Source organism: Astatotilapia calliptera, chromosome 1, assembly GCF_964374335.1.
Source record: "Astatotilapia calliptera chromosome 1, fAstCal68.1, whole genome shotgun sequence".
NCBI lineage: Eukaryota > Metazoa > Chordata > Actinopteri > Cichliformes > Cichlidae > Astatotilapia > Astatotilapia calliptera.
Window position 1 is genome coordinate 5,645,755 of NC_137422.1, and position 22,548 is coordinate 5,668,302.

A 22,548-nucleotide genomic window follows, 5' to 3' on the forward strand; every position below is an offset into this window, starting at 1 on the left:
CTAAAATAACAATGCATTATAATCAATGTTGATGTGAATCAATTACATGCCCCAGACTCTACTATTAATAATACAAGAAATTTCAGTAGCAATGCAATTATATAAAATTGCGAGATTTGAGGTTGTCGTCCAGCTGGTGCAGTGGACAAACAAACTGGTGTTTAAAGGGTTAAAAAATAAAAAAGTAATAATTATTTTATATTTATGGAAAGAACTGAAGTTACTTAAAAGCTTTATGCAAAAAAAATGGCAAAAAAACAAAAATAATAAAAAATTACAGACCTAATCTGTAGGTGGCCACTTGTGGCCACTAACAAGCTGAAAGGGTGGTGATTTTTAACAGACCCTGAGGGATAGTGAAAAACACTTTGTGCCAAATTGTTTGCTTTGTGTAATGCAGTCCTGCAAATGTGTGTTATATCTAAATAGGCTTACGCACCATCACAGTCCACAAGCTACAATTACCAAATGGGGAGTAGTATCTTTTACTTTTTCACTATTACTAAACACCACAACATCAGACACTCGGGGATTCAACTAGCCTGCAAAAACATTACAAACAGAACAGAAAACTAAAGGACACTGTAATGTACATGAAATTTGATTTATTTTGAATATTTACAAACAAAAAGCATTTTATTTGCATTCGAAATAGCCCATTCTCCACTGTGTTGTGGCCCTCCTGTCAGAGCTGGACTCCTCTCTCTTTGAAGAGTTCCTCTAGCTTCTTCTCCAGAGCCAAGTTGGTTCCTTTCAGGCAATTCACCACCTCAAAGGCCCACAGGAAATACTCCTGCACTCGCTCAGCTGTCCAACCTGCCAAGCACATTCAGAAACATAACTGAACAACGTTTGTTATGTTGTCTTTTGCACTTCTGCCAAATAAATAAAGTGTTCCAAAGCATTTCATCCTCTTCATTTTTAATTTTTATTTTTTTATTTTTTTATTTTTACACAGCATCCCATTTATTGTAGGAAACAGCACTGTGTCCAGAGACGTACTGACCAACAGGAGTGCAGCGGTTCAGATCCCTCAGGTTGTACAGTTTATCAGCCAGTTTAACCAGCTTGGCCTGTTGGCTGCAGTGAGGTGCGTGTTCCACCTGTAGACGCTTCCTCTCCTGCTTGGGCAGGCTCTTGTCATCCGTCACCTCCTGAACAATGCGAGCCACAGTTACACCAAATTTAGCTTCCAGCTCTGCGGGGGTGGTGTCGGTGTCTTCGACTGTGTCATGAAGCAGGGCGGCCTGCAGGGCAGGAGGAAGCACACAGGATTACTGATGCGAGAATGCATGCACGTGACTGTGACTAACAGGTAACAACTGATAACTCACCTGCAAAACCTCGATATCTGTGACGCCCCCTTCGTGGCTGAGGATTCTCGCTACTCCTTAAAAGCACACACAGAGAGCTGTGAGTAAACAAGACTGTAAACAAGAACCTTCACTGTTTCCAGACTGCTAAGAGAAGTCACTTATAGAACAAGAAAACTCATTTATAATCAGACATTTCCTCTCTGAAGAGCTCCTCCAGCACTTTAAGTTTCTACATTCAGTAAAAGGACTAGATGTTACAGTCCCTGATAATGCATTGCTTTAAATGGAGAGAATCTTGAGGGATGGCTGTTATGAGGAAAGCCCAGAAACTTTGCCAGCAGCACACATCGTTATTCCTCAACTTTAGGTCTTTTACCAACGCTAATCTGCCATTTTTAATTCCTTGGTTAGGTTTAGGGATTAGAGATCTGATCTACATTTTCATATTAAAATTTGGGACACATCGTCAGTAGTGGACCTTGAATTCATCGGGTGTTTTGGCCATTATCACTAGACACCCTCATCCAAGGAGGCCCTGCCAGGGTTGATTCAGCCCTGGAGTGTGTCACTGGTTTATGTTAACATTGTTATTTCTCTTCTTCTTTCTTCTGTTTAGGTTTCTATGGTTTATTTTTCTATCTAATCATTGCAACTAAAAACTAATACTTACCTCTTTAGCATTTATGGAGCCTCACTTCTTCAAAGGGATAGAAAAGGTGATAGAGAGAAGTAAGACAAAAGGGACAAGACAGGAGTGAGCAGAGAGGAGAGCCGGAAGGGGGGGGGGGGCGCCTGATCTGGCTTCCCACACCTCCCCGCCGGATCGGGCTGTACACTCTACCTCCCCACTATAACATAGCTCATAGGTCTCATTTGTAAGTAGGAAAATAAAACTCAAACAGAACAAGCAGACGAACCATCAGAAACTTCCTTTACACACAGGGACACAAGGAGGGAGCTTAATCACTGGCTGCCCATCTATGGTGCTCCTTGCTAACACCACGATAAACAAATCCACTGAACTGTCGTTTCAAAAGATATTTTGAAACAATCACTAGCTCCTCTTTTGCATAATAAAGCAGAATGTCTGAAGAAATGTAAAAATACGAATTTGGGGGGAAAAGGTAAAAAAAATAAATAAAAGCAAAGACAATATAATAAAAATCGATACATGGAAATTAGATTTGAGGGAAAATAATTTATGTTTTTCAGTATTATTTTTGGTGCGTTCCTTTATCCTTTCAAAGTTTGTCCCTTTAAGTCCCCCACAGCTCTAGTGGTCTGGAGCCCTGACAGGAAAAGCACTGCCAAGTGCTATCATTAGCTCAGCAAAGAAAAACGGAGCAGTGAGTAGTGGAGGAGATATTAGGTTCGTTGAAATCTGCGGCATTACCACTAGATGCCGCTAAATCCCCCGCACACAAAAAGCCATTAGTTTTGTACCCCTGAACAAAAAAACAGATCAATCGACCTCCACCTCCCTGTGAGACTATACACTATACAAATTTAAAGTCGAAAAATAACGTATCGCTATTACACGGCAGGGTATTATCACTAGAATCAAATAAAATAAAGGTAAATAAAGGTCTTGCAGAAACATCGTTTCTGCAAAACTATTTGTTGCCATAAAATGGTAAACATATAATGTTAGTGATATAGCTGTAGTAGGCGAGTAAACCCTGATAACTTGACTGGTTAGTTCTAATATACCGCTCCTTTCGGCGACTCCCTTGTTGACAAGGTGTCGCCGCAGCAGATACTGTTATATAATGTCCACTATGAACATAATTAAGTTTGATAACTGGGTTTTAATTCAATCTCCTCATTCCACGGTTTCCGGTATCGTATCAGTTAAACATCAGAAACTTTTTTTCTTTTTCTTTTAAAGATAAGAGTGAGAAACTTCACGGGTTTACGTACAGGCAGTGAATGCATCATACTACCGTAAAAACACACCTACCTATGGGGTGATTTATATACGGCGTTCCCTCTGGATCTTTACGTCGCTGGTTGCGGTGTTTCTCTGCGGCAAATTGAACAGTTTCTAACAACAAAGCTGCGTCTGAGTTCATGGTGTAAAAATCACGTCCTGTCAGGTCAGTGACAAAAAAACCGCGTTATTAGGTTATTTAATTTTCAACGTCTTTCGAGCAAGTGTAGCGGTCCGTTGGTATTATGATCCGGGGGGAAACAACTGTTCGTGGGATCATTCCACTTATTTAGCTACGGAAGCAGGTAGCTCCTAACTTAAGATAAAGCGTTATGTTTCAAAAGACATAAACGGTCAAATTTCTGGCATTAATTTTATATTTCGAGGGAGAATTTTACAAAGTACTGTCAGTGTATTCGATTATATCAGCATTTATATGATGAATGTGTTTTTAGCTTTGAAGCTAAGCCAGCAGGGAGGATAATCACAGCACAGATCTCTGTCTTATATGTTTCTGCTGGTTTTTGTATCTCCATTATTAAACATTATATTTGTATATGAGTTATTTATTTATTTTCTTTGTTTATGCCAGTCGTGGATGCCTGAGTGTTGTCCGGTCTCCGTCGTGTGTCCAGCATGGCTCACAGTGCCAGGAGAGACTCCCCGGAGCTCCCCGACTTCTCCATCCTCAAGAGGCTGGCCAGAGATCAGCTCATCTACCTGCTGGAACAGGTAGGAGCACGTCACAGCTCCTGCCGAAGACATATACATCAGTAATATGACTGGCATGTATAGCATGGATATGGCACTGTTCTTCTTTTTTTGTTTTTTTATTATTATACTTTATCATTTGACTGCACACCCATTCACGACACGTCACCACAGACTCATCAAACATCCTGAGCAGCGTCCGGTAGATGTTGAAGGACCTCAGTGATGTCAGAAAATAGAGACTGCTTTGGCCTTCTATGTTTTTAATGAAGTCTACTGTATTTCTTGTTTGTTTTATAGAATTATAAATTGTGTTTATGGAGATAACAACAAGCAGTTTCACTGGCAGTGGCTTTTAAAAGTGCCCACCAGCTAATGGAGTGAATTCTGCTGCAGAATCATGTCTATTTCTAAGGTTGCAGCGATTCACTTGAGATTTTATGTTGAGAAATATTCCTATGTGCTGAACTATACTGTCTTAACATGAAAATTGTCCCCACCAAACTACAGTTTACTTTTGCCTTAGGACTCAGTTTTACAGTTTAATTTCATTTAATTAGGCAAAAATGAACATTGTCAGAATCAGTGGAGAAAGTGTAGAAGCTGTGTGCAGACTAAGCCATGCACGCATTAGTTTGTGATGTACTTCCAACTCGGTGAAGACAAAACAAGCGATGCTTTTTGTGTTGTGAAGAGCAGATTGTCCTACAAGCCGTTCTCTTGTGTCACAGCTGCCCGGGAAGAAGGACCTGTTCATTGAGGCAGACTTGATGAGCCCGCTGGATCGTATTGCAAATGTATCAACACTAAAGGTGAACTGCATCAGCTGCTGCTCTCCTGCCTGTTCTGATCTCTTCAGGATTACTGCACTTTCAGCAGGTCTTTAAAAGCTTTTTGTCCCCCCCCCCCCCCCCCCCCCATTTTCTTTCAGCAACATGAAGTGGACAAACTCTACAAAGTGGAACACAAACCTGTTATCAGCACCTCAGATCAGTGAGCCTGCACCTTCATACCTTACAGAATTGTACCCACACACCTGACGCGCCCACCTGACAATGTGGCGTTGCTCTTTTTCCAGGCTCTGTTTCCTGATCCGTCCAAGAATACAAACTGTGAAATGGATATGTGGTAAACGGAGATTCTTTTTATTTATCTCTTGTCTTGATGGTTTTATTATAAAGTCTTTTGGGTAAAATGGATGAAACTGAAGCAAAGTGACATCTGCATTTTTGTTGCAGATGTAGTGAACACAGACAAGGTACCTGGAAAATCCCGAAGATACAAGATCATCTTTACCCCTCAGAAGGTATTTCTCTTTCTTGTCTTGTGTCCGTGCTGTACTTGTAATGCTTCGAGTGCTTGATACTGACCTGCTGACCCTTCTTTGTGTTACCAGTTCTATGCGTGTGAGGCCGTGCTGGAGGAGCAGGGGATCTTTGGCGGTAGGCATCTTTCTCTTTTTGCAGGAATGACGAGTGTGAGTGAGGAGAAGTGTAAAAGCTGTTTTTGCCTTTCCTGTAGATGTGTCCATAGACGAGTGGCCTTTCTACCTGCTTCCTCTTGATGATGACATCATCAGTCTGGAGCTGCCAGAATTCTTTCAAGACAACTTCCTGGTTAGTAGAGGCCAATTCCTTGTCTAAATCCTTTTCTAGTCAGTGTTTTAGTCATCATTTGTTAATGTGAAGAGGTTCTGCAGCAGTACACAGACTAATGAGTGAACACGAGCAGCTAATGAGCTAGCTGTTTCCCGTAAATGATGAAAAGAAAAGAAAAGAAAAGAAATATTGGCCTCACATGCTCGTTGGATGCATGCATGACTTGTTGCTCTGCATCAGTGTTTGATTCAGTTTTAGACGTTTGAATAAAACGTTATAGACTCAGTCTGAAATCTGAAGTTCGTTGTGTTTTTACTGTTCCACGTGGTTTACAGACACCTTGACATCCAAACATGTTTTTGTGAGAAACACAGAGCTGCTCGTACCGTTGTCCAGACGTGTCACAGTTTTTGTCCTCGAGCTTTAGTTTTGAGTTTTCGTCGTTTCTTTCCTTAATTTCCTCATTTCTGAAGCCAACCGCACAAAGGAAGTCTGGGCATTGTAGTGTTACTAATGTGTTAATAATCATAGTGAAACAAATCATCACATTTGAGCTGTTCATTGCTGAATTTATAAGCCCGTAGTTGAATCAGAAGTGTAACTACAAAATCTCTGATGCATCCTGTATTTTTCCAGGCTGGAGACCAGCGCTGGGTGAGGACCGCCGGCAGTGCTCTCCACCTCCTGTACTCCCTGTACGGCCCATTCTCAAAGGTCTACGGGATTGGGCGCTGCTCAAAGGTGCTGTAAGATTAGAGACCAGAAGCTAGTCTGATACAAACTAGTTTAACTTTTTCACGTCCAGTTTGTCCGTCACCTGCTTTGGTCTGTTGCTGATGGTAATTCTGTGTGATCCCAGATGGCGTACGAGTCGTGGAGGGAGCAGGTTGAAGAGGGAGAACAAAAAGCTCGTCAGGCTGAAATTGGGAATGTTTTCCTTATTGACAGAGGTGAGGAGGCGCAGTGATCTCAGAGGACGATGGGCCGTGCCGTTCCCGTTCTAATGTCGTCGTTATCATTGCAGATGTGGACTTTGTTACTCCTCTGTGCTCACAAGTTGTCTACGAAGGACTTGTTGATGACATCTTTAGAATCAAATGTGGTAGGTGTCAGTAAATCGAATCCACTCACACGTTCACTTTATGCCTGGAAGAAACACGTCACCTCTGACCTCTTGAGCAGAGCATTTCGCCCTCACATTCTTAGCTCTTTTGAAGCCACGCTGCTGGTTGTGGTGTTTCTTTTAAAAAATATCCATATGTTGTGTGATCATTCCAACTGGTGTGCAGGATGTGTGGAGTTTGGACCTGATGTTACCGCCTCTGACAAAAGTGTGAAAGTGATGCTGAACTCTCACGATAAGGTAAGGCTCGTCTTAGTCTGCGGTAGCTGCACTTTGATAATTGTCGTGATTCTAATAGAAAAGTGTGTCTAATGTTTTGTAGGTGTTCAGTGAAATCAGAAATGAGCATTTCTCCAACGTCTTTGGTTTTCTCAGTCAGAAAGCCAGGAATCTGCAGACTGCATATGACGTGAGTGAATGTTGATACTGCTTAGCAATCATTGCACCCGTGGCTCGATTTGAAGAGTCTTTGTACGGCACAACCTTGAAAAATGGCATTTATATTTGCACTGGTGCGTTACGTGTTTATTACCTCGTGGTCGTGTTTTATGTGCGATGCCAGCCAATAGAAACTAATAAAATGCTCCTGCGTCTGCGCTCTCTGTTTAGGTCAGCAAACATTTTTGTCCCTCTAGTTTTTCCTCTTTCTCTGTACGTTCCAGTAGTTTCAGTGATCTCGGTCCAGGAATTTGCTGGGGTGACGTTTGTGAGTCTTTATCTTGACACTTTGATGCTATAATTGTTATTGTCTCAAAAACTACAACAAAAAAGTATCTGGAAATTGTCCGGATGATCTGATGGTGCTGAACCCCTCGCAGTAGTGTTGGGCTGCGTTGATGCGATGTGTAGTTACATTTAGTTACATAGTGTCAGGTTACCCTGCAGTGTTTCAGTGGGGTAATTATGACGTAGCTGAAGCATTAGTGACCAGTAAGGATAACAGCTAACACCTTTTTTCTGGTTTTCTTTAATAACTCTACAGAAACGTCGGGGCATGGACATAAAGCAGATGAAGACGTTTGTGTCAGAGGAGCTGAAAGGGTTGAAGCAGGAACATCGACTGCTGAGCCTGCGTGAGTGTTACAGTATCCTACCGCTGACTCCGAGCCATATCTGCACGGCTGCGTTGCTGAAGAGCATTTTCTCTTCCAGACATTGGTGCCAGCGAGTCGATAATGAAGAAGAAAACAAAGCAGGACTTTCAGGAGCTGCTGAAGACAGAACACTGTAAGAATCCTCCGCTCTGCTCTTTGTTCCAATCACGTTTCATTTAACCTCCTAAGACCCTAACTCTTCCACAGCAGCATTTTTAATTTCTCTTTGATATTTGGGCATATTGGGACCCGATGAATGTAAAAACAAAGAATTACCAGATATTTTCTTTACCTGATTTTTGTTTCTAAGAAAAATGAGAGCCACATATGAGGATATTCATTTCGATCGAACACTAGCAGTATAATGTCCTCATAAGTGGATATCACTTTTGTAGTGCAAAATTGTCTATTTTGGTCTAAATAACCCAAAATGTGATGCCCACACATGTGGACGCCAGGTCCTAGGAGGTTAAGGGACTTTAACGCCTTAAAGCACAAAACAAGCTCCATGTTTGTTGGTTTCATACGTGTGTGCAAGAACATGAAAGCTCTCCAAAGACTTTGCTGACCGATGAGTCTCATGTTTTCAGTACTTTAAATGAACTAGAGATGATCCCATTTGAGAAGGGTGTAACTTGGGTTATCTTTTTTTATTACTACAATTTACAGATGCCCCCTAAATGCATCACAAGCAGGCAGTCATAAACCCAGCAAAGGTCACTGAAGCAGCAACATTATCTCCCTGGGTTACGACGGGGACTGGTGACGATGTGATGCCTAAAACTGCTGCATTGTTTTCTGTGTGCCCTGTTTCCAAGACTGGGAGAAGAACAGTAAGATCAGTGTTAAGAGTGGGATTATAAGCAGTGACAGTTTAGACTTGGACCATAGTTAAGTTAGGTTTATGGTAGTTTTTAGCACTTAAATGTGAGGCTTGAGAATGCCATACAACCATAAATCTATTTCCTTAAACACTTATCCAGTTTAGGGCCACAGGAGGGCGGAGCCTATCCTGTCACAGGGCAAGAGGGAGAGCACACTCCCTGGACAGATTCCTAGTCCAGTGCAGGGCCTACCACACAGACAGACAACCATTAATACTCACAGTCACACCTGTGGCCACGTCTCTGTGAGCTGCCAGAATAACCTAAGAGAACAAACTCCACATAGAAACTTTTACTGTGAGACAACAGTGCCTGGCTTGAAGTGCACTGATGTGGAATAAAGTCCTGCAGAGATGGGTAAACAAACACACCTGTGTTCCTGTGTGTGCTCCTGTCTCCATGCTGCACGTTAAGTGGTTCAGTTCATTTTGTGTGTGTCCGCTACTAAAAGTTGTCAAAGATAATAGTTTGTAGTGTTTTAACCCCAGGAGCAGCAAATCTTGTTTCCTTGTGCTTTCCCAGTGTTACTGGAAGGATTTGAAATCCGTGAATGCATTTCTTACATAGAGGAGCACATCAACAGACAGGTGAGTGTTCTTAAAAGAGTTCAGCAATAAGCGCACTGCCAAAAAGTCTGAATGACTCTTTTTCTCCTTTCTAGGTGTCCATGATAGAAAGTCTGCGGCTGCTTTGTCTGCTGTCTATCACAGAAAACGGTGAATCATCCTTCACTGATTCGTCACAGACTGTTGTCTTTCCTGTTTACAACTATTGTGATGCTGTTTTCCTGCAGGACTGCTGCCAAAAGACTACCGCTCATTGAAAGCACAGTATTTGCAGGTGAGGTACAACAAATCTCTCAGAGTATTTTTGTTGTGGGAGACAGAGATGGGCAGTACACGTTACAAGTAACGCGTTACTGTAATCCGATTACTTTTTTCAAGTAACGAGTAAAGTAAGGGATTCCTATTGCAAAAATGGTAATTAGATTACTGTTACTTTCCCGTAGGAACGCTGCGTTACTAAAACCGTGATTTTTTTTGATTTTTTTTTTGCGAGAATGTCTCATGACAGTGACGTAAGCGAGTGCGACGTTCGTGGTAACAGCTGTGTGCAGATCAACAATGGATCATATATCGAGTGCGGGAGAGAGTATGAGCGTGCAGCGTTTAAAGCGTGGAAGTACTGACCTTACTTTGAGTTTGATTCCATAAAAAGTGACAAAAACATTAGTGTCCGCTGTGCGTGGGAAGAAAACTTCTTTTTACAGCGAAAAAACCCTAAACGTCCGAGCAAGCACCGAGTAGCTGCCACGTAATGGGAAATTCACAGAGAAACTCGCGGATTCTTCCACTGACCGCTGCTGAAAATAGAGCAACAGGACTGCTGAGTCTTTGATTTTATTTATTTTCTGCTGTGTTTTACTTGCATCTATTTGAAAGACTGAGTGTAAACACAAAAAATATTTTATTTTATGTGCAGAAATGTGCAGAAAATACATTTAAATGTTAAACAAATTTCTTCCAGTCAGAGAATGCTGCATATAATTACATTTTTGCTTGATGCATAAAGTTAAAAGATTAAAACTAATAAAACAAGTTTTAAAAAGAGACTTTTCCATTTGATTACATTTTATATGATAGATTATGTAGAAAAAGTAGAATTGGGCTGAAAGATCTATCGCTTTATCACCTATTCAGGTTGTAAATCGTGTTTTTAAAAAGTAACTAAGTAACTAATTTGAAAATAAGTAATCAGTAAAGTAACAGGATTACCTTGGGGGGAAGTAATCAGTAGTTAGTTACTGATCACTTTTTTCAAGTAATTTGTGGTAGAAGTACAAAAGCTTTTAGTGTCAGCATTTTTGTACCTTTGCTTGAAATGGTATTTTCTGCTGTTTATTTTTATTTATTTTTTAATGCTATTTTCTGTTCATGTTTGCTCAAAAAAGATTCAAGTATACAAACAGCATGTAGGCTGATACTGGCCGTAAGGGATTTGTGCCAGAAAACACTCCTATCTGTCATTTTTGGAGCTCTTGGTGAATAAAAGTCCAATCTGTTTGTTGGAAGACCAGAGCGCCGAGGAGAAACCCGTCTGAGACGGAGAAAATCAGGCTGACAGCAGAACTTCTCACAAAGCAGCTGCACAGTTATAACACAGTTTCTACACATCTTATTGTATATTTTATTATATCTTATTGTATATTTATTTTATTTTATTCTACTGTATATAGTATTTTATTTTATTCTATTCTGTACAGTTGTGTACTGTATTTATTCTTATTGTATTCTAATTTTTGCCTCATAACTTTTGCACTGTCCACTTCCTGCTGTGACAAAACAAATTTCCCACGTGTGGGACTAATAAAGGTTATCTTATCTTATCTTATCTTATCTTACATTTGCCTGTTAAATAGCAAACACACACACACTTCTTTCTTTGCTTTGTGTGTGTTTTGTGCAGCTCAAATATGCCTGTAACCATCTCAGTCACCCTGTAATGTCTTCAAACAAAACAACCTTCACATTTCATCAAATGCAGCATTGTGTCAATGATTGTCTTGGAAAGAGCGGCTGCTTTCTCAAATGATGTTTGTATCTTTGTAACCTGAGATGACAATGAAATGTATTTTTTAAACAAAGACTCGGGACTTGTAGGCTCACAAATATCTGATTGTAAAAGAATCTGAGTTCAGCTTAAATCATCACTAAATTTTTCATTTATTCGTTGTGAGCTTTCACTTAATTTAACAGTCTGGCCCCGTGGGGAAAATAATAATACAGCCTATCCCTACACTGGAGCATGAAATGTAAATCAGTCTGTAGCTGAACAAAGATCATTTCCTCCTCTTAGAGTAATGCTTTGGAGAACGTGCAGCGTCCAGCTGTTTGGGGACATCACAGGCTTTTGTCACAGATCTGATCAGGCAGCCTGTAGTGGCAGATTGCTCTTTGCTGCCAGCCTTGGCTTGTTAAGTGTGTGCTCATTTTGATAAAGAGCCATGGGTCCAATGCCTGACATTTTTCTCTGTCTGACCTCATCAGAGCTATGGAGTGGATCACCTGCTCACATTTTCCAACCTGAGGCAGCTTGGGCTGCTGGTCGAGCAACAGCCGGGAGAGACGCTCACTGTAATGGAGAGCAAAGTGGGCAAACTGGTTAATGATAAAACTGCAGGTGACAGTGGCTTCTCAGCGCAGTTTTAGCCTTCTCCACTTACAGGAAACCCTGCATTGCTCTGTGCATCAAGACACACGTGCTGTTTGACTTTTCTTCTTCTTCTTTGTTTCCAGGAAAACTGACAGATGCCTTTTCCTCTCTGGCAAAGAAGAGCAATTTCAGAGCCTTGAGCAGAAAACTTAACTTGGTAAATTATTGTTTAGGTGAACATCTTTGGTTAGTTGTATTTGTGGACTCTACAAGAACAACTTTGTATGGTTCACGGTTCAAAATAAACCTTATCTATGGTGTACTGAGCCTTGGTGAAGCACTATGTTCATCCTGCTTGGAAAAAAGGCTTTTAAAAAAATCTCCTCTCCTTGTAAAACATCCCTCTCTTTAATCTTTTTTCTGATTGGTTGGCCCAAACAGAGAAACGAGTTTTAAGTTGGGATGACCATATTAGCAGTGTCCTCTCAGTGACATCAGACAGAGCCACAAGTAAAAAAAAAAATCACTGTTTACTTCTTTCACATAGGCTGACCTCATGGTTTGACACTTTTAACGAGCATCTGCAATCATAACACTATATATGACACAAAACAGTAACATATATTCTCTTTAATTAACTTTATTTAGTTTAAAAAAAAATACAGCACATACTTTTCCTAAAGGCATTTTGTTTTTCATTTCTGATTGTGTCAAATGGTAACGTGCTCATCATATTTTGCATCAAGGTGCCAAAGACGGATGAAGAATATGACCTGCGTGTCCCTCGAGACATGGCTTATATCTTCAGTGGTGCCTACATCCCTCTGAGCTGCAAACTCATCGAACAAGTAAGTCAACCAGGACACATTCAGTCTGTGGATATGATGGGGGGGCAGCCATGGTAACTTTAAAATAAAATTCTATTCCCGGTATGTATTGCATAGGTGCTGGAGCGAGACGGTTGGACGGGGCTTGAAGAAGTCACCAGGCTGCTAAATGGTCATGAATTTGCAGTTACAGGTTAGTTCAATGGCAGGTATAATGGATCCGTTTGAGGCTAATGCTAAAACAGAAAAGGAGACTGTTGTAACAGACGTCTAACAGATTTGATCACTGTTCTCCTTCTCTGATCAGGGAGCAGCGGAGTGGATTCAAGGGGAAAGAACGACACTCAGCGTATCATACTGGTCATGTTTCTTGGTGGATGCACCTACTCTGAGATTTCGGCCCTTCGGTTCCTCGGCAGAGAGAAAGGTAAACATTGTGATGGGGTGTAGGGCCACTTAAGCAAAAATAAAAAATGTGAAAAACATCTTCTGAAATGGGAGATGTATTTTTTATTGTATTGTTGAAAAGCAGAAAATAACAACCGTTTCTATTTTTTTCTCTCAGGTTATAAATTCATTGTGGTTACAACTGCAATTACAAACAGTTCCAGACTCCTGGAGGCTTTGCTGGACAACCACGTATGAAGCCTGGCAGCACTTCATTATGGACAGAACTGCTGAGGAGCCGCTATGCATTCCTCCAACACTGGCATTAAAGATAAAGAAATGCTTCATTCTGGTCTGTTTCTGGTGACGCGAGAACTGTAAAGATGTGTAAAGTGAATAAACGTTTCTTAACATCTTCGTTGGTTTCTATGTAGTCGCGTTTACCGGCTGCCCGGCTCTGCTGTGAGTTCATCAGTTTAAAATTAACTGCAGTTTCTTCTGTTCTACTACGTGACGTCAGCGCACCGCCCGTGCGATCGTTGCGTTTGTTTTTTCGACGACGTGCAGTTCATTGCATGCAATGGGTAGAAGAAACCCTGGCGGCCCGATGTGGTGTGACAAAACGAGCGCACTGGCAGCACGGGCCAATCGGAGAGCGGGACGCTGCGAGTCGCGTATTTTGAACTGTGTACAAACGGACTGGGCGCAGGAGAGAGGCGGCCGTCTGAGGCTTGACTTTTCCACAGGTGTTTTAAACGGTTTTTACCTGTAATTGTAACGGGCTCTGGAATTTAACGATGAGGAAAAGGTATGTTTAAGTCTCCTTGTTTCTCGCAGTGGAGTCAGTGTTTGTAAACTATATATTGGGCTCTTAGCAGCTTACTGTTAGCTAATGTCAAAGGCAGTTCGTAATTGATGTGTGCGTGTTCCACAAAAATCCTGTTGTTATAATGTTACGAACGGCTGGATTATCGATAGCTTGTGAATCCTGTATTAATAAACGACGGTGTCTCCTGCGTTTGTTTTTAGCGAGGTACTCGCAGCGGAGGCTGTGTCGTGCCTGAATAAAGCGCTGTGCCACCTGAAGGACATTTGGGAGGAGATCGGCATCCCGGAGGACCAGAGACTACAGAGAACTAATGTAGTCAAAAGTCACATAAAGGTGAGACCATTTCACATGTAACAGTATGTGTAACCTCTGATCACTGCTGATGTGTCAGTGACTCAAATGCACCTGCTGGATTGTGACCGGGTTTAAGTTTTAGGCTAGTGGTGTTTCACGGAGTCTGGGTCCTATCATGATGTAGGATGGTGCAGGGTGCTTTGGGTGAGTGTAAATCTGAATGACAGCAATAAAGAAGGATGGGATTGATGCTTGCATTCATTATGAGCGAAACGAGACTGGAGACATTCAAAGAATCCGGAAAATCTGCAACAGCAAAGGTAGTGGGAGAAGGTAAACTTCCCGGGGGAGGGGCTTTTTAAAGCCTTGTGTTTGGGCAAAGTCATCACACCTGTGAGCAGTTTGTCATCAGATTGTAGTTTTTCTGTTCGAATTGTCTGTTGTTTACATGCTGCTCAGTTTGATCTTCGGTGGATAAAAACGGTCACACTTAATGAATCATCCATTTGCAGAACAGAAGAGTGCAACATGAGACCTCTTAAGAAACATGAGTGCATTCCTTTAAAAGAAATGTAAATTGTGTGTTTGTTTGTTTGTTTGTTTGTTTGTTTGTTTTTAAACACTTCGTGAACTCTGTAGACATTACGTGTGCATCACTGTGGCAAAAAGAAAAACCTGTCTCTTACATCTTTGTGGAACAGCTGTGCTCTTTGTCAATGACAAGTTCTCTGTGATGTTCACCCTTTGCTATCTCATGCTCTTTTTTTGACTTGCTGACATCAGGGGAGTTTGGACAACCCTAATTTAGACAACGCTTCAAAATATCTGCCTGAACAAGTACTCAGAAATATTTCAATATGACTGTAGAGTGGCAAGGCTTGTTACTAAGAGATCTTTGGCAGTGGAAAATATTTACAACTCTGATGATATTAATACCTCAGCCGGTCGCAGCAGATGGCTTTTACACTGCAGCTGCAGCCACTAGAGCGCAGGGCGCATCACCTCTGCCTGTTCGGTCAGCAACATCAGTTTGTTGCTGATCTGACTACAAAGTAAAGCGTCTCCTTCATTATGCTGTGGTAACATTTAATGTTTCACTGTTATGTGTGCAGCACTAACCTTAGAAATAAACAGCAGCACTGAGAGTTTATTTCACTGCTCTGTGTGCTGCATCGTCAGGTTGCTGCAGCATCCATTGCTTGATCTTTTGCAACACTTACATTTTACTGTTTATTTTTTCAGATTCTTTATAGAAGATCATTTTGTCATCATCTGATTGGAGTAGACATGTAGCTCATTTTGTGTGGGAGAGGAGTCATGTGACCCATGAAACACAACATTTTATGAGTTTGTTCAGAGTTGAAAGCTCCGCTTCGGAAAGAAAGCTGATAGCCACTGTAGTGATGCCTATTATAGTCTAAAAACTACAATAGAGTTAAAGTTATCTGCAGATCAGATGCATCTGGAAGTAAATATATTTCTGTGCTATTGACATGAAGTTTTCACCAGAAGTCAGTAACAACCTGTCCAATCCACACATGCAAAGAATTCAAAGCCAAGGAAAGTCATGACACCAGCAGAAGTGCATCAGGACTGAAAGCAATTTTTGCCACTCAGTGCAAATTAATATCAGCTGATTCAGTCCCAACTAGAATTGGTGATTGTTCAAAATTTATTTTATCCCCCTTATTTCAGTAGAAACATCAGAACTAATATCTAAACAGATACCATAGTTTGGGTAAGTTGTTGCTATCCTAATGTGCATTTTAAAACGAAGAACTGTGCTAGCTCTTTGGTTTACCTTTACAAGGAGCAGTATGCTAACCACCAAAGTCTTTGTTGCCGATTATATCTGGATTTCATGAACTGAAATGGAAATTGAAATGACTGTTTCCTAAATAATTACAGGAAGCGTGATTATTTAGGTGCGTGATCAGCTGTTGAAGAGAATTTTGATATTTACACTAAACTCCTGTTTGATTTGCTGCGTTTCTCCAACAGAATTTATTAGACATGATGATTCAAGAAGAGGAATCTCTGAAAAAGAGGCTCATCCTTAGCCTTCAGACATGCAAAACAGAAATGGAGAAACTCTGCTTGGAGCTTCAGCTGCCCGTGTTCGAGGTAACAGCGCGTTTCCATCTCAACGTGTTTAACTGGAAACTGAATCAAACATTTAATTACACGTCATCGAGCATCTTCCTTGGCAAATGACTGATTATATCATTGATATTCAACAAGCCTAACCTGCTTCCTCCTTTTGCTGTAAAACCATTTCTAACTTCATGCCTGTCAGTCACTGTAGTTACCAGCTGATGTCTTTAATGACAATTTAGTGACTTTAAAAAAAAAACAAAAAACTTTTTGCTCTTAAATTTGTTTGCATATTAAGGAAGAGGCTGGCATCAGCATGCTCCAGCAAGAGAAGAACATCCGCACACAGGCGGAGGCCCTGATAAAGGAGAAGGCTCGGCGGATGCAGCAGCTGAAGGCTCTGCTGGAGCAGGACCAGGACCTGTGCGACGTCCTGTGCTCCGTGCCGTACGGCATCGCTCCCGACTCCGTCCCCTCACTGGAAACACTGGACAACTTCCACCAGCACATCGCCAACCAGAACGAAGAGAGGGTAGGACCTCATAGTTCAAACCACACCTCTAACAGAACATTAATGTGGCTGCATGAAGAGAAACTGTGGGATGAACACTGCTACAAGCAGGAGAGATGTCACTGGACAGGCTGAGATCAGTCTGGGTGCAGCACTGTTTGATGAGCAGGTTTTGTTTCTTCCTCTTTGTTATGTCACATTTTGACTGCTTCATGTTTCCAGGTGAAGCGACACGCTGAGTTCACGGAGCTCAAAAAGCAGATCATTTTATACATGGAGGAGCTGGACCGTGTCCCCGAAACCAGCTTTGAGAAGGACGTGGTCTGTGAGGATGAGGACTCTTTTTGCCTCTCTAGAGACAACATTACATCACTCAAACTGCTTCTTTGCCAGGTGAGCAGAATCTTTTTCTTTTTTTGCATAAATCGTCATTTCAGCCCAACCTGTTGAGTTGCTAACTGATGCTGTGTTGATCTTGCAGCTTGAGGAACACAAGGCAGAGAACGAGGCCATGTGTGAGAGTCACAGAGAGAAGATCCAGCAGCTGTGGGACAGACTGCAGGTTCCACAGGAGGAAAGGGAGGCTTTCAGCCAACACATGGTCACGTCCAAGAAGAGGAATTTGGACGCGGTGAGAAGATGCTGCAGATTATTTTTCCTGTTCTTTGTGGACAGCTGTGAGTTCCAGTTCTGTGGCTGCTGTTTTTCCGTGTTGTTTGAGCTTTATTTGTCCTCCTCAGTTACAAACAGAAGTCCAGCGTCTCGAGGAGCTCAAACTGCAGAACATCCGCAATGTCATAGATGCCATCCGCTCTGAGATCGCTGTCTTCTGGGAGAAGTGCTTCCTCAGCACAGACCAGCGGCAGGCTTTCACACCATATTTTAGTGGTGGGTTTTCTTGTTTGTCACACATTCTTTTTGCCTTTTGTTCAGTTTTTTAAACTGAAGCTGACTGATTGTTTTAGAGGACTTTACTGAAGATCTGTTAAGTCTGCACGATGCTGAGATCCAGCGCTTGAAGCAGCATTATGAGGATCACAAAGAGCTTTTTGAAGGGGTTCAGCAGTGGGAGCAAAGCTGGAGACTCTTCCTGGAGCTGGAGGTGAGTTTGACAGGAAGCTACGTCCATGTATAACACTGACACAAAATTAGGTTGTTTTATGTCTACTGAAACATTTGAATTATAGTTAGATCATGGACACGATGTGTAGACTCAGCTTTCATTCTAGAGTCTCTGACGTGTTTAGGAGCTGAAGCTCCTCCACGTTTTTTTTTTTTTTGTTTGTTTGTTTGTTTGTTTTGTTTTGTTTTTTTAAAGGGACCATGGGCAGGTGTGTGCGATTCCTCCGTTATATCATTATTAATTAAGCAGATAAAAAGCCTGCAGTTTGAGGTGCGGTGCTTGCATTTGGAAGATTTTGCTGTAAACAGACCACATTGGTCAAAGGAGCGCTCCATGCAGGTGAAACGATCCATCCTTAAGCTGTGAAGAAAAAAAACATCCATCCAAGAAATTACTGCAATATTAGGAGCGGCAAAATCTACAGTTTGGTGCAAGAAAGAAAGAAAGCTGTGGGGAACTCAGCAACACAAAGACCTGGATGTCCACAGACATCAATGTGATCGCAGAATCATTTCCATGGTGATGAGAAATTCTTCACAAAGTGAATAACACTCTCCAGGAGGAAGGTAGGAGGTAGGCTTATCAGTATCCAAGTCTACCATAAAGAGAAGACTGCATGAAAGTAAATGCAGAGGGTTCATTGCAAGGTGCAAAAAAGAAGTCATCTCAAAAAGCCAGCACAGATCTGGACAAACAGATGAAACCGACATCAACCTCTACCTGAATGGAAGGTGTGGAACAGCTGATGATCCAAAGCACACCACATCATCGGTGACACACGGCGTCATGGACTGAAGCACAGGGACACAGGAGCAGCTGAATGAACTCTGAGGTGTTCAGAGACTGTCTGCTCAAATCCAGCTAAATGCAGTCAGATTGATTAGCCGGTGTTTCATAATACAGATGGACCACAAGCCAGAACATACAGCCAAAGCAAGCCAGCAGTTTATTAATGCAAAGAAGAGGAATATTCTTTATTGGCCAAGTAAGTCAGCTGATCTTAACCCAACTGAGCGTTTTACTTGTTGAAGACTAAACTTCACAAACAAACAGGAAGTGAAACGCGCTGCAGCAAAGGCCTGGCAGAGCTTTAAAAAGGAGGAAACCAGCATCTGGGGATGTTCAAGACTTCAGGCTGTCAAAGCCAGCAAACAGTTTACAAGCAACTATTAGTTTGTCCAATGACCTTTGAGCCCCTGAAATGAAGGGGTTGTGTTAAAATGCTTTATTTGGTCACATTTTTATCCAGTCTTTTTTGTTCAACCCACTGAATTTAAGCTGAAAGTCTGCACTTGATCTGCATCTGAGTCGTTTCATTTAAAATTCACTGTGGTGATGTACAGAACCAACATTAGAAACAAGTTGTCTCAAAATATTTATGGACCTCTGTATGTGCTGTGACTGGTCTTAAATCTCACTCAGATAATTGTTTTTAATTATAAATCTGTTATACAGATTATGAACATGTGTGGCAGGAAAAGTTCATACAAATAAAACATGAATATCCATGTTTCATCACTTTAAATGAACATTTCTGAATTCATTTGGAAACATTTGTCACTCCCTTAATGAACATGTTCTATTTGGTAATGCTGCTTCCAGGTCCATCTCCATTTCTTTCACTTTCTTTCTTTTCTTCAGAAAAAAGCAACAGATCCATCGAGGTTCACTAACAGAGGAGGAAATCTTCTCAAAGAGGAGAAACAGAGATCTGACCTGCTTAAAAGCCTGCCAAAGGTAAAGAGCAAAGCCACCTCTTTCCTGAGCTGATAATATCCTGTAGCATTAATCGCGTGTGTGTGCGCGCGTCTTTCCTTTTTAAAGATTGAAAAGAGATTAAAAGCCCAGATCGACACGTGGGAACAGGAGCAGGGTCGAGACTTTCAAGTAAACGGCCAGAAGTTTCTGCAGTACGTGGAGGAGCAGTGGGAGCTGCACCGAATAGAGAAGGAGAAGGAGAAGCTGGAGAGGGTAAGAGTGTGTTTGTATTAAAAGCTTACCCACGGTGTTTGCTAAGGGTGCTGATGATTTGTCTTTCCACAATCTCTGCAGCACATTAAGAAAAGCAAACAAACGGAGGAGGACATGTTGTATGGAACCGCAGTACGAACCCCAACCAAGCGCAGGTTCCTGGGCACCGCCACCCCAAATAAATCACGAAAGATGGTAAATGTCAGCTTGTAGTCGGGGTTTTGATTCTTGCTGTAATTAAGCCGCCGTCTCTGCAGTACTGACCCTGCTTCGTCTCTCTTATCAGGGTAATGCGACCTCCAGCATCTCTAGTGGCACCTCTAACAGCACAATGCGCTCTGTCTATGGTGGGACTGTCTGCCGCTCGCCGGCGCCGCGCCCTCCCCTCTCAGCAAACAAGGTTGGCTTGATTTTTGGGAAACTTGTTCACATCGAAAGCATGCTCACTGATGTTTGAGCCTCGGACGTAAAATATGTTCGATGTTTTTCCTGGTTTGTCTTTGGAGTCAGTTAAACACAAAGTGGTCAAATTGATCCATCAGCTCGATATAGACACCAATTGCCTAACTTATTATAACCTGTCTATTTTACTGCTTCATGCTAAAATGTACCATAGTTGCATCGTGTTGTGCGACTGTTATATTTTACTTATCAGCAGAGCATGCCTATAAATGCTTCAGGACGTTTACACGTGTTGTCTTATTTTTCGTCTCAGTGGTGCAGAAACCTTTCATGATTTAAAAATATTCTGTTTGAATGAATTAAAGTACAAACAGTGTATTTATCAGTGCTTTGGGGAATTGAGTGAGTTGGTGTAAAGAAGCAACAACTCTGTATTTCTCTGATGTGACTCTGTCCTCCTCCATCAGACCCTGGCAGTGCGGACACCGGGGGGCTGTAAACCCCCCCACCCGAGACTGCAGGGATGCAACAAAGAGAATGAGGCCCAGCTGAAGGGCAGCAGCCCTCTGAGGGGTGCGTTGCTGACTCCTGCTAGTCCACAGCGTAACTTCAGCATAGCCTCTGTTGCCAGCACATATTCAGAGTTTGTGGTAATTTAACACTTTTGTCTCTGCATGTCTTTATTATTTTGGTCCCTCTGTTTCTGTGCAATAACATTTTAAGGCATAAAGTCAAGGATGAAGTACACGATAATGCTTATGCTGTACATTTGTATTTTAGAGGGACTTGGTCAGCACTGAATCTGTTCAATCAAGGTGTGTTTAAAGTCCTGAAACTTTGCATAATCCTAACTAATTGCCTTAATCTGCTCTAACTGCATGCTTCAAACCAAAGATAGAAATCACCTTAAAGATAAAATTAGCAATTAACTTTCTTAAACGTGATGGCACAGATTTATGGGTAGCATAGATTAACAGTTGGTTACTCAGACACTGTGTTAATTTACTAATCGTTGATATAGTGGATGTGAATCAAGGCTTCTGAGCCCTCTGTATCAGGTTTCTTTGCGCTGCATGTCATAGACTGGGAACCTCCTTAGTGTGGAGCTGTGGGGTCTACATTAGTGACTGTGAGCGCAGGAGCTCCCGTCCATCTCCTGTTCAACTTTTCTGCTTATCGGATGAGAAGAGATTTGGCTCGAAGGAGCTGAAACACATTGTCCAACTGAGGGGCTCCACGAAGAGCAGTGTGACGTGAATAAAGATTTATTTTAGACTGTAAATAATCCAAAGCTGTTTTGAGTTTACTTTATTTCATCAAGTCTTCACTGTGACAGCACAAGCAAACTAAACAAATCCACAATCATGACCCTGTCCACAGAGGAAGCACGTACATGTGAGAGCAGCTAGCTAAGCTCATACTAACAGCTAAACGAGGCTCTCTTTGGGCTTCTGTGATTGGCTTTTGCTGTCATCGTCACTGAAGGTTCTCCAAAATGTCACCATTAACCGTTGTTGGGTGTGCTGACATGTCAGCGACGGCTAATGCAAGTTCAGTGTTTAGACACCTTTATTCATCTGCACTGCTGTTGCTGCTAGCACTACTTAGATGAGCAGCACTTTAATATCTGTGTGATTGTCTGATTTACACTAACAGTGTGTGTCTTGTCTTCTCCAACGGCCCGCACACGTATGTGACGTCACGCTCACGCCTGCTCGTTTTTCCACAGCGAGACCTGTCCAAGGCCTCTGACGCCAAGATCCAGCACGGCATCCTGAACTCCACCACCACCAACCTTTGACCTCTCCGCTCTGATTGGTTAAAGTTGAGGTCTCGTTCAACAAGTGTCACTACCTTTCACAGCGATCTGCTTGTCCATGTAAATGAAGGCATTAATATATTATGTGTTAAATGTTTGAGAGCAAAGGCCTGAGGAAGCTTTTTGATGTTTGCCTGTCACTGAGAACAGTCAAACCAACACTACTTTGGCTGTATAATTTTACAGTTATTCTAATAGTATTGTCCATATCTTATACTGCACATTGTTGTTTTTTAGAGAAAAAGTTGAATAAGAAGTTTAGCTTTATAAAGTTATGCAATCTGGAGCTGCAGGCCATATATGTATGACTGTATTGCACTTTGTTTAGAAAATATATTGCTGCGATTAGTGTAATTTCACACAGACTCACACTGTTCCCTCGGTCTTTTTTTTTTTTTTTCCTTTTCCTAAATGTTTCTGTATATGTCTCTATGCTGTTTGTGTTTTTTAAGCTAATTCATAAAGATTTCAGGCTGTCAGGA

The 22,548-nt window shown here is 41.7% G+C and overlaps 3 protein-coding genes across 7 annotated transcripts; 2 read left to right on the forward strand and 1 right to left on the reverse strand.

Moving 5' to 3' along the window:
• Nucleotides 1-590: 590 nt before the first annotated feature.
• Nucleotides 591-3,473, reverse strand: hddc3 (HD domain containing 3). The gene is made up of 4 exons (XM_026151310.2): nt 3,277-3,473; nt 1,335-1,390; nt 1,007-1,247; nt 591-816 (listed from the first exon to the last, which is right to left on the reverse strand). Exons 1-4 carry the CDS (start codon nt 3,386-3,388, stop codon nt 686-688), a joined length of 540 nt encoding a protein of 179 aa, XP_026007095.1. The 5' UTR covers nt 3,389-3,473; the 3' UTR covers nt 591-685.
• Nucleotides 3,271-13,441, forward strand: vps33b (VPS33B late endosome and lysosome associated). 2 transcript variants are annotated; one of them, XM_026150361.2, is made up of 24 exons: nt 3,271-3,412; nt 3,839-3,978; nt 4,689-4,769; nt 4,889-4,950; nt 5,036-5,085; nt 5,196-5,263; nt 5,354-5,399; nt 5,479-5,573; nt 6,192-6,296; nt 6,415-6,505; nt 6,580-6,657; nt 6,845-6,918; nt 7,001-7,087; nt 7,661-7,751; nt 7,831-7,905; nt 9,179-9,243; nt 9,318-9,372; nt 9,450-9,496; nt 11,704-11,836; nt 11,953-12,026; nt 12,556-12,657; nt 12,754-12,829; nt 12,944-13,063; nt 13,202-13,441. In XM_026150361.2, exons 2-24 carry the CDS (start codon nt 3,883-3,885, stop codon nt 13,279-13,281), a joined length of 1,851 nt encoding a protein of 616 aa, XP_026006146.1. In that variant the 5' UTR covers nt 3,271-3,412; nt 3,839-3,882; the 3' UTR covers nt 13,282-13,441. The 2 variants fall into 2 exon arrangements, with proteins under 2 accessions (XP_026006146.1, XP_026006059.1); XM_026150274.2 differs by lacking the exon at nt 3,271-3,412 and adding an exon at nt 3,438-3,551.
• A 143-nt stretch (nt 13,442-13,584) lies between these two features.
• Nucleotides 13,585-22,548, forward strand: prc1b (protein regulator of cytokinesis 1b). Of its 4 annotated transcripts, none has more exons than XM_026150522.2 (15): nt 13,585-13,831; nt 14,053-14,185; nt 16,148-16,270; nt 16,539-16,772; nt 16,974-17,144; nt 17,233-17,382; nt 17,492-17,639; nt 17,717-17,853; nt 19,516-19,611; nt 19,699-19,845; nt 19,927-20,040; nt 20,132-20,245; nt 20,715-20,897; nt 21,028-21,062; nt 21,977-22,548. In XM_026150522.2, the coding sequence occupies exons 1-15, from the start codon at nt 13,821-13,823 to the stop codon at nt 22,023-22,025; spliced, it is 1,845 nt and encodes a 614-aa protein (XP_026006307.1). In that variant the 5' UTR covers nt 13,585-13,820; the 3' UTR covers nt 22,026-22,548. The 4 variants fall into 4 exon arrangements, with proteins under 4 accessions (XP_026006307.1, XP_080157839.1, XP_026006383.1 ...); XM_080301713.1 differs by having other exon boundaries at nt 20,715-20,820; XM_026150598.2 differs by lacking the exon at nt 21,028-21,062.

Bases quoted from the DNA above. Each gene is read 5' to 3' on its own strand.
- hddc3 (XM_026151310.2), bottom strand. From the start codon at position 3,388: ATGAACTCAGACGCAGCTTTGTTGTTAGAAACTGTTCAATTTGCCGCA. The intron at 1,391-3,276 runs GTAGGTGTGTTT...TGTGCTTTTAAG, and splicing joins GTATATAAATCACCCCATAG to GAGTAGCGAGAATCCTCAGC. The intron at 817-1,006 runs GTCAGTACGTCT...TGTGCTTGGCAG, and splicing joins GAACCGCTGCACTCCTGTTG to GTTGGACAGCTGAGCGAGTG.
- vps33b (XM_026150361.2), top strand. From the start codon at position 3,883: ATGGCTCACAGTGCCAGGAGAGACTCCCCGGAGCTCCCCGACTTCTCC. The intron at 6,506-6,579 runs GTGAGGAGGCGC...TTATCATTGCAG, and splicing joins TGTTTTCCTTATTGACAGAG to ATGTGGACTTTGTTACTCCT. The intron at 9,373-9,449 runs GTGAATCATCCT...GTTTTCCTGCAG, and splicing joins GCTGTCTATCACAGAAAACG to GACTGCTGCCAAAAGACTAC.
- prc1b (XM_026150522.2), top strand. The intron at 17,854-19,515 runs GTGAGTTTGACA...TCTTTTCTTCAG, and splicing joins GACTCTTCCTGGAGCTGGAG to AAAAAAGCAACAGATCCATC. The intron at 20,041-20,131 runs GTAAATGTCAGC...CTCTCTTATCAG, and splicing joins CAAATAAATCACGAAAGATG to GGTAATGCGACCTCCAGCAT.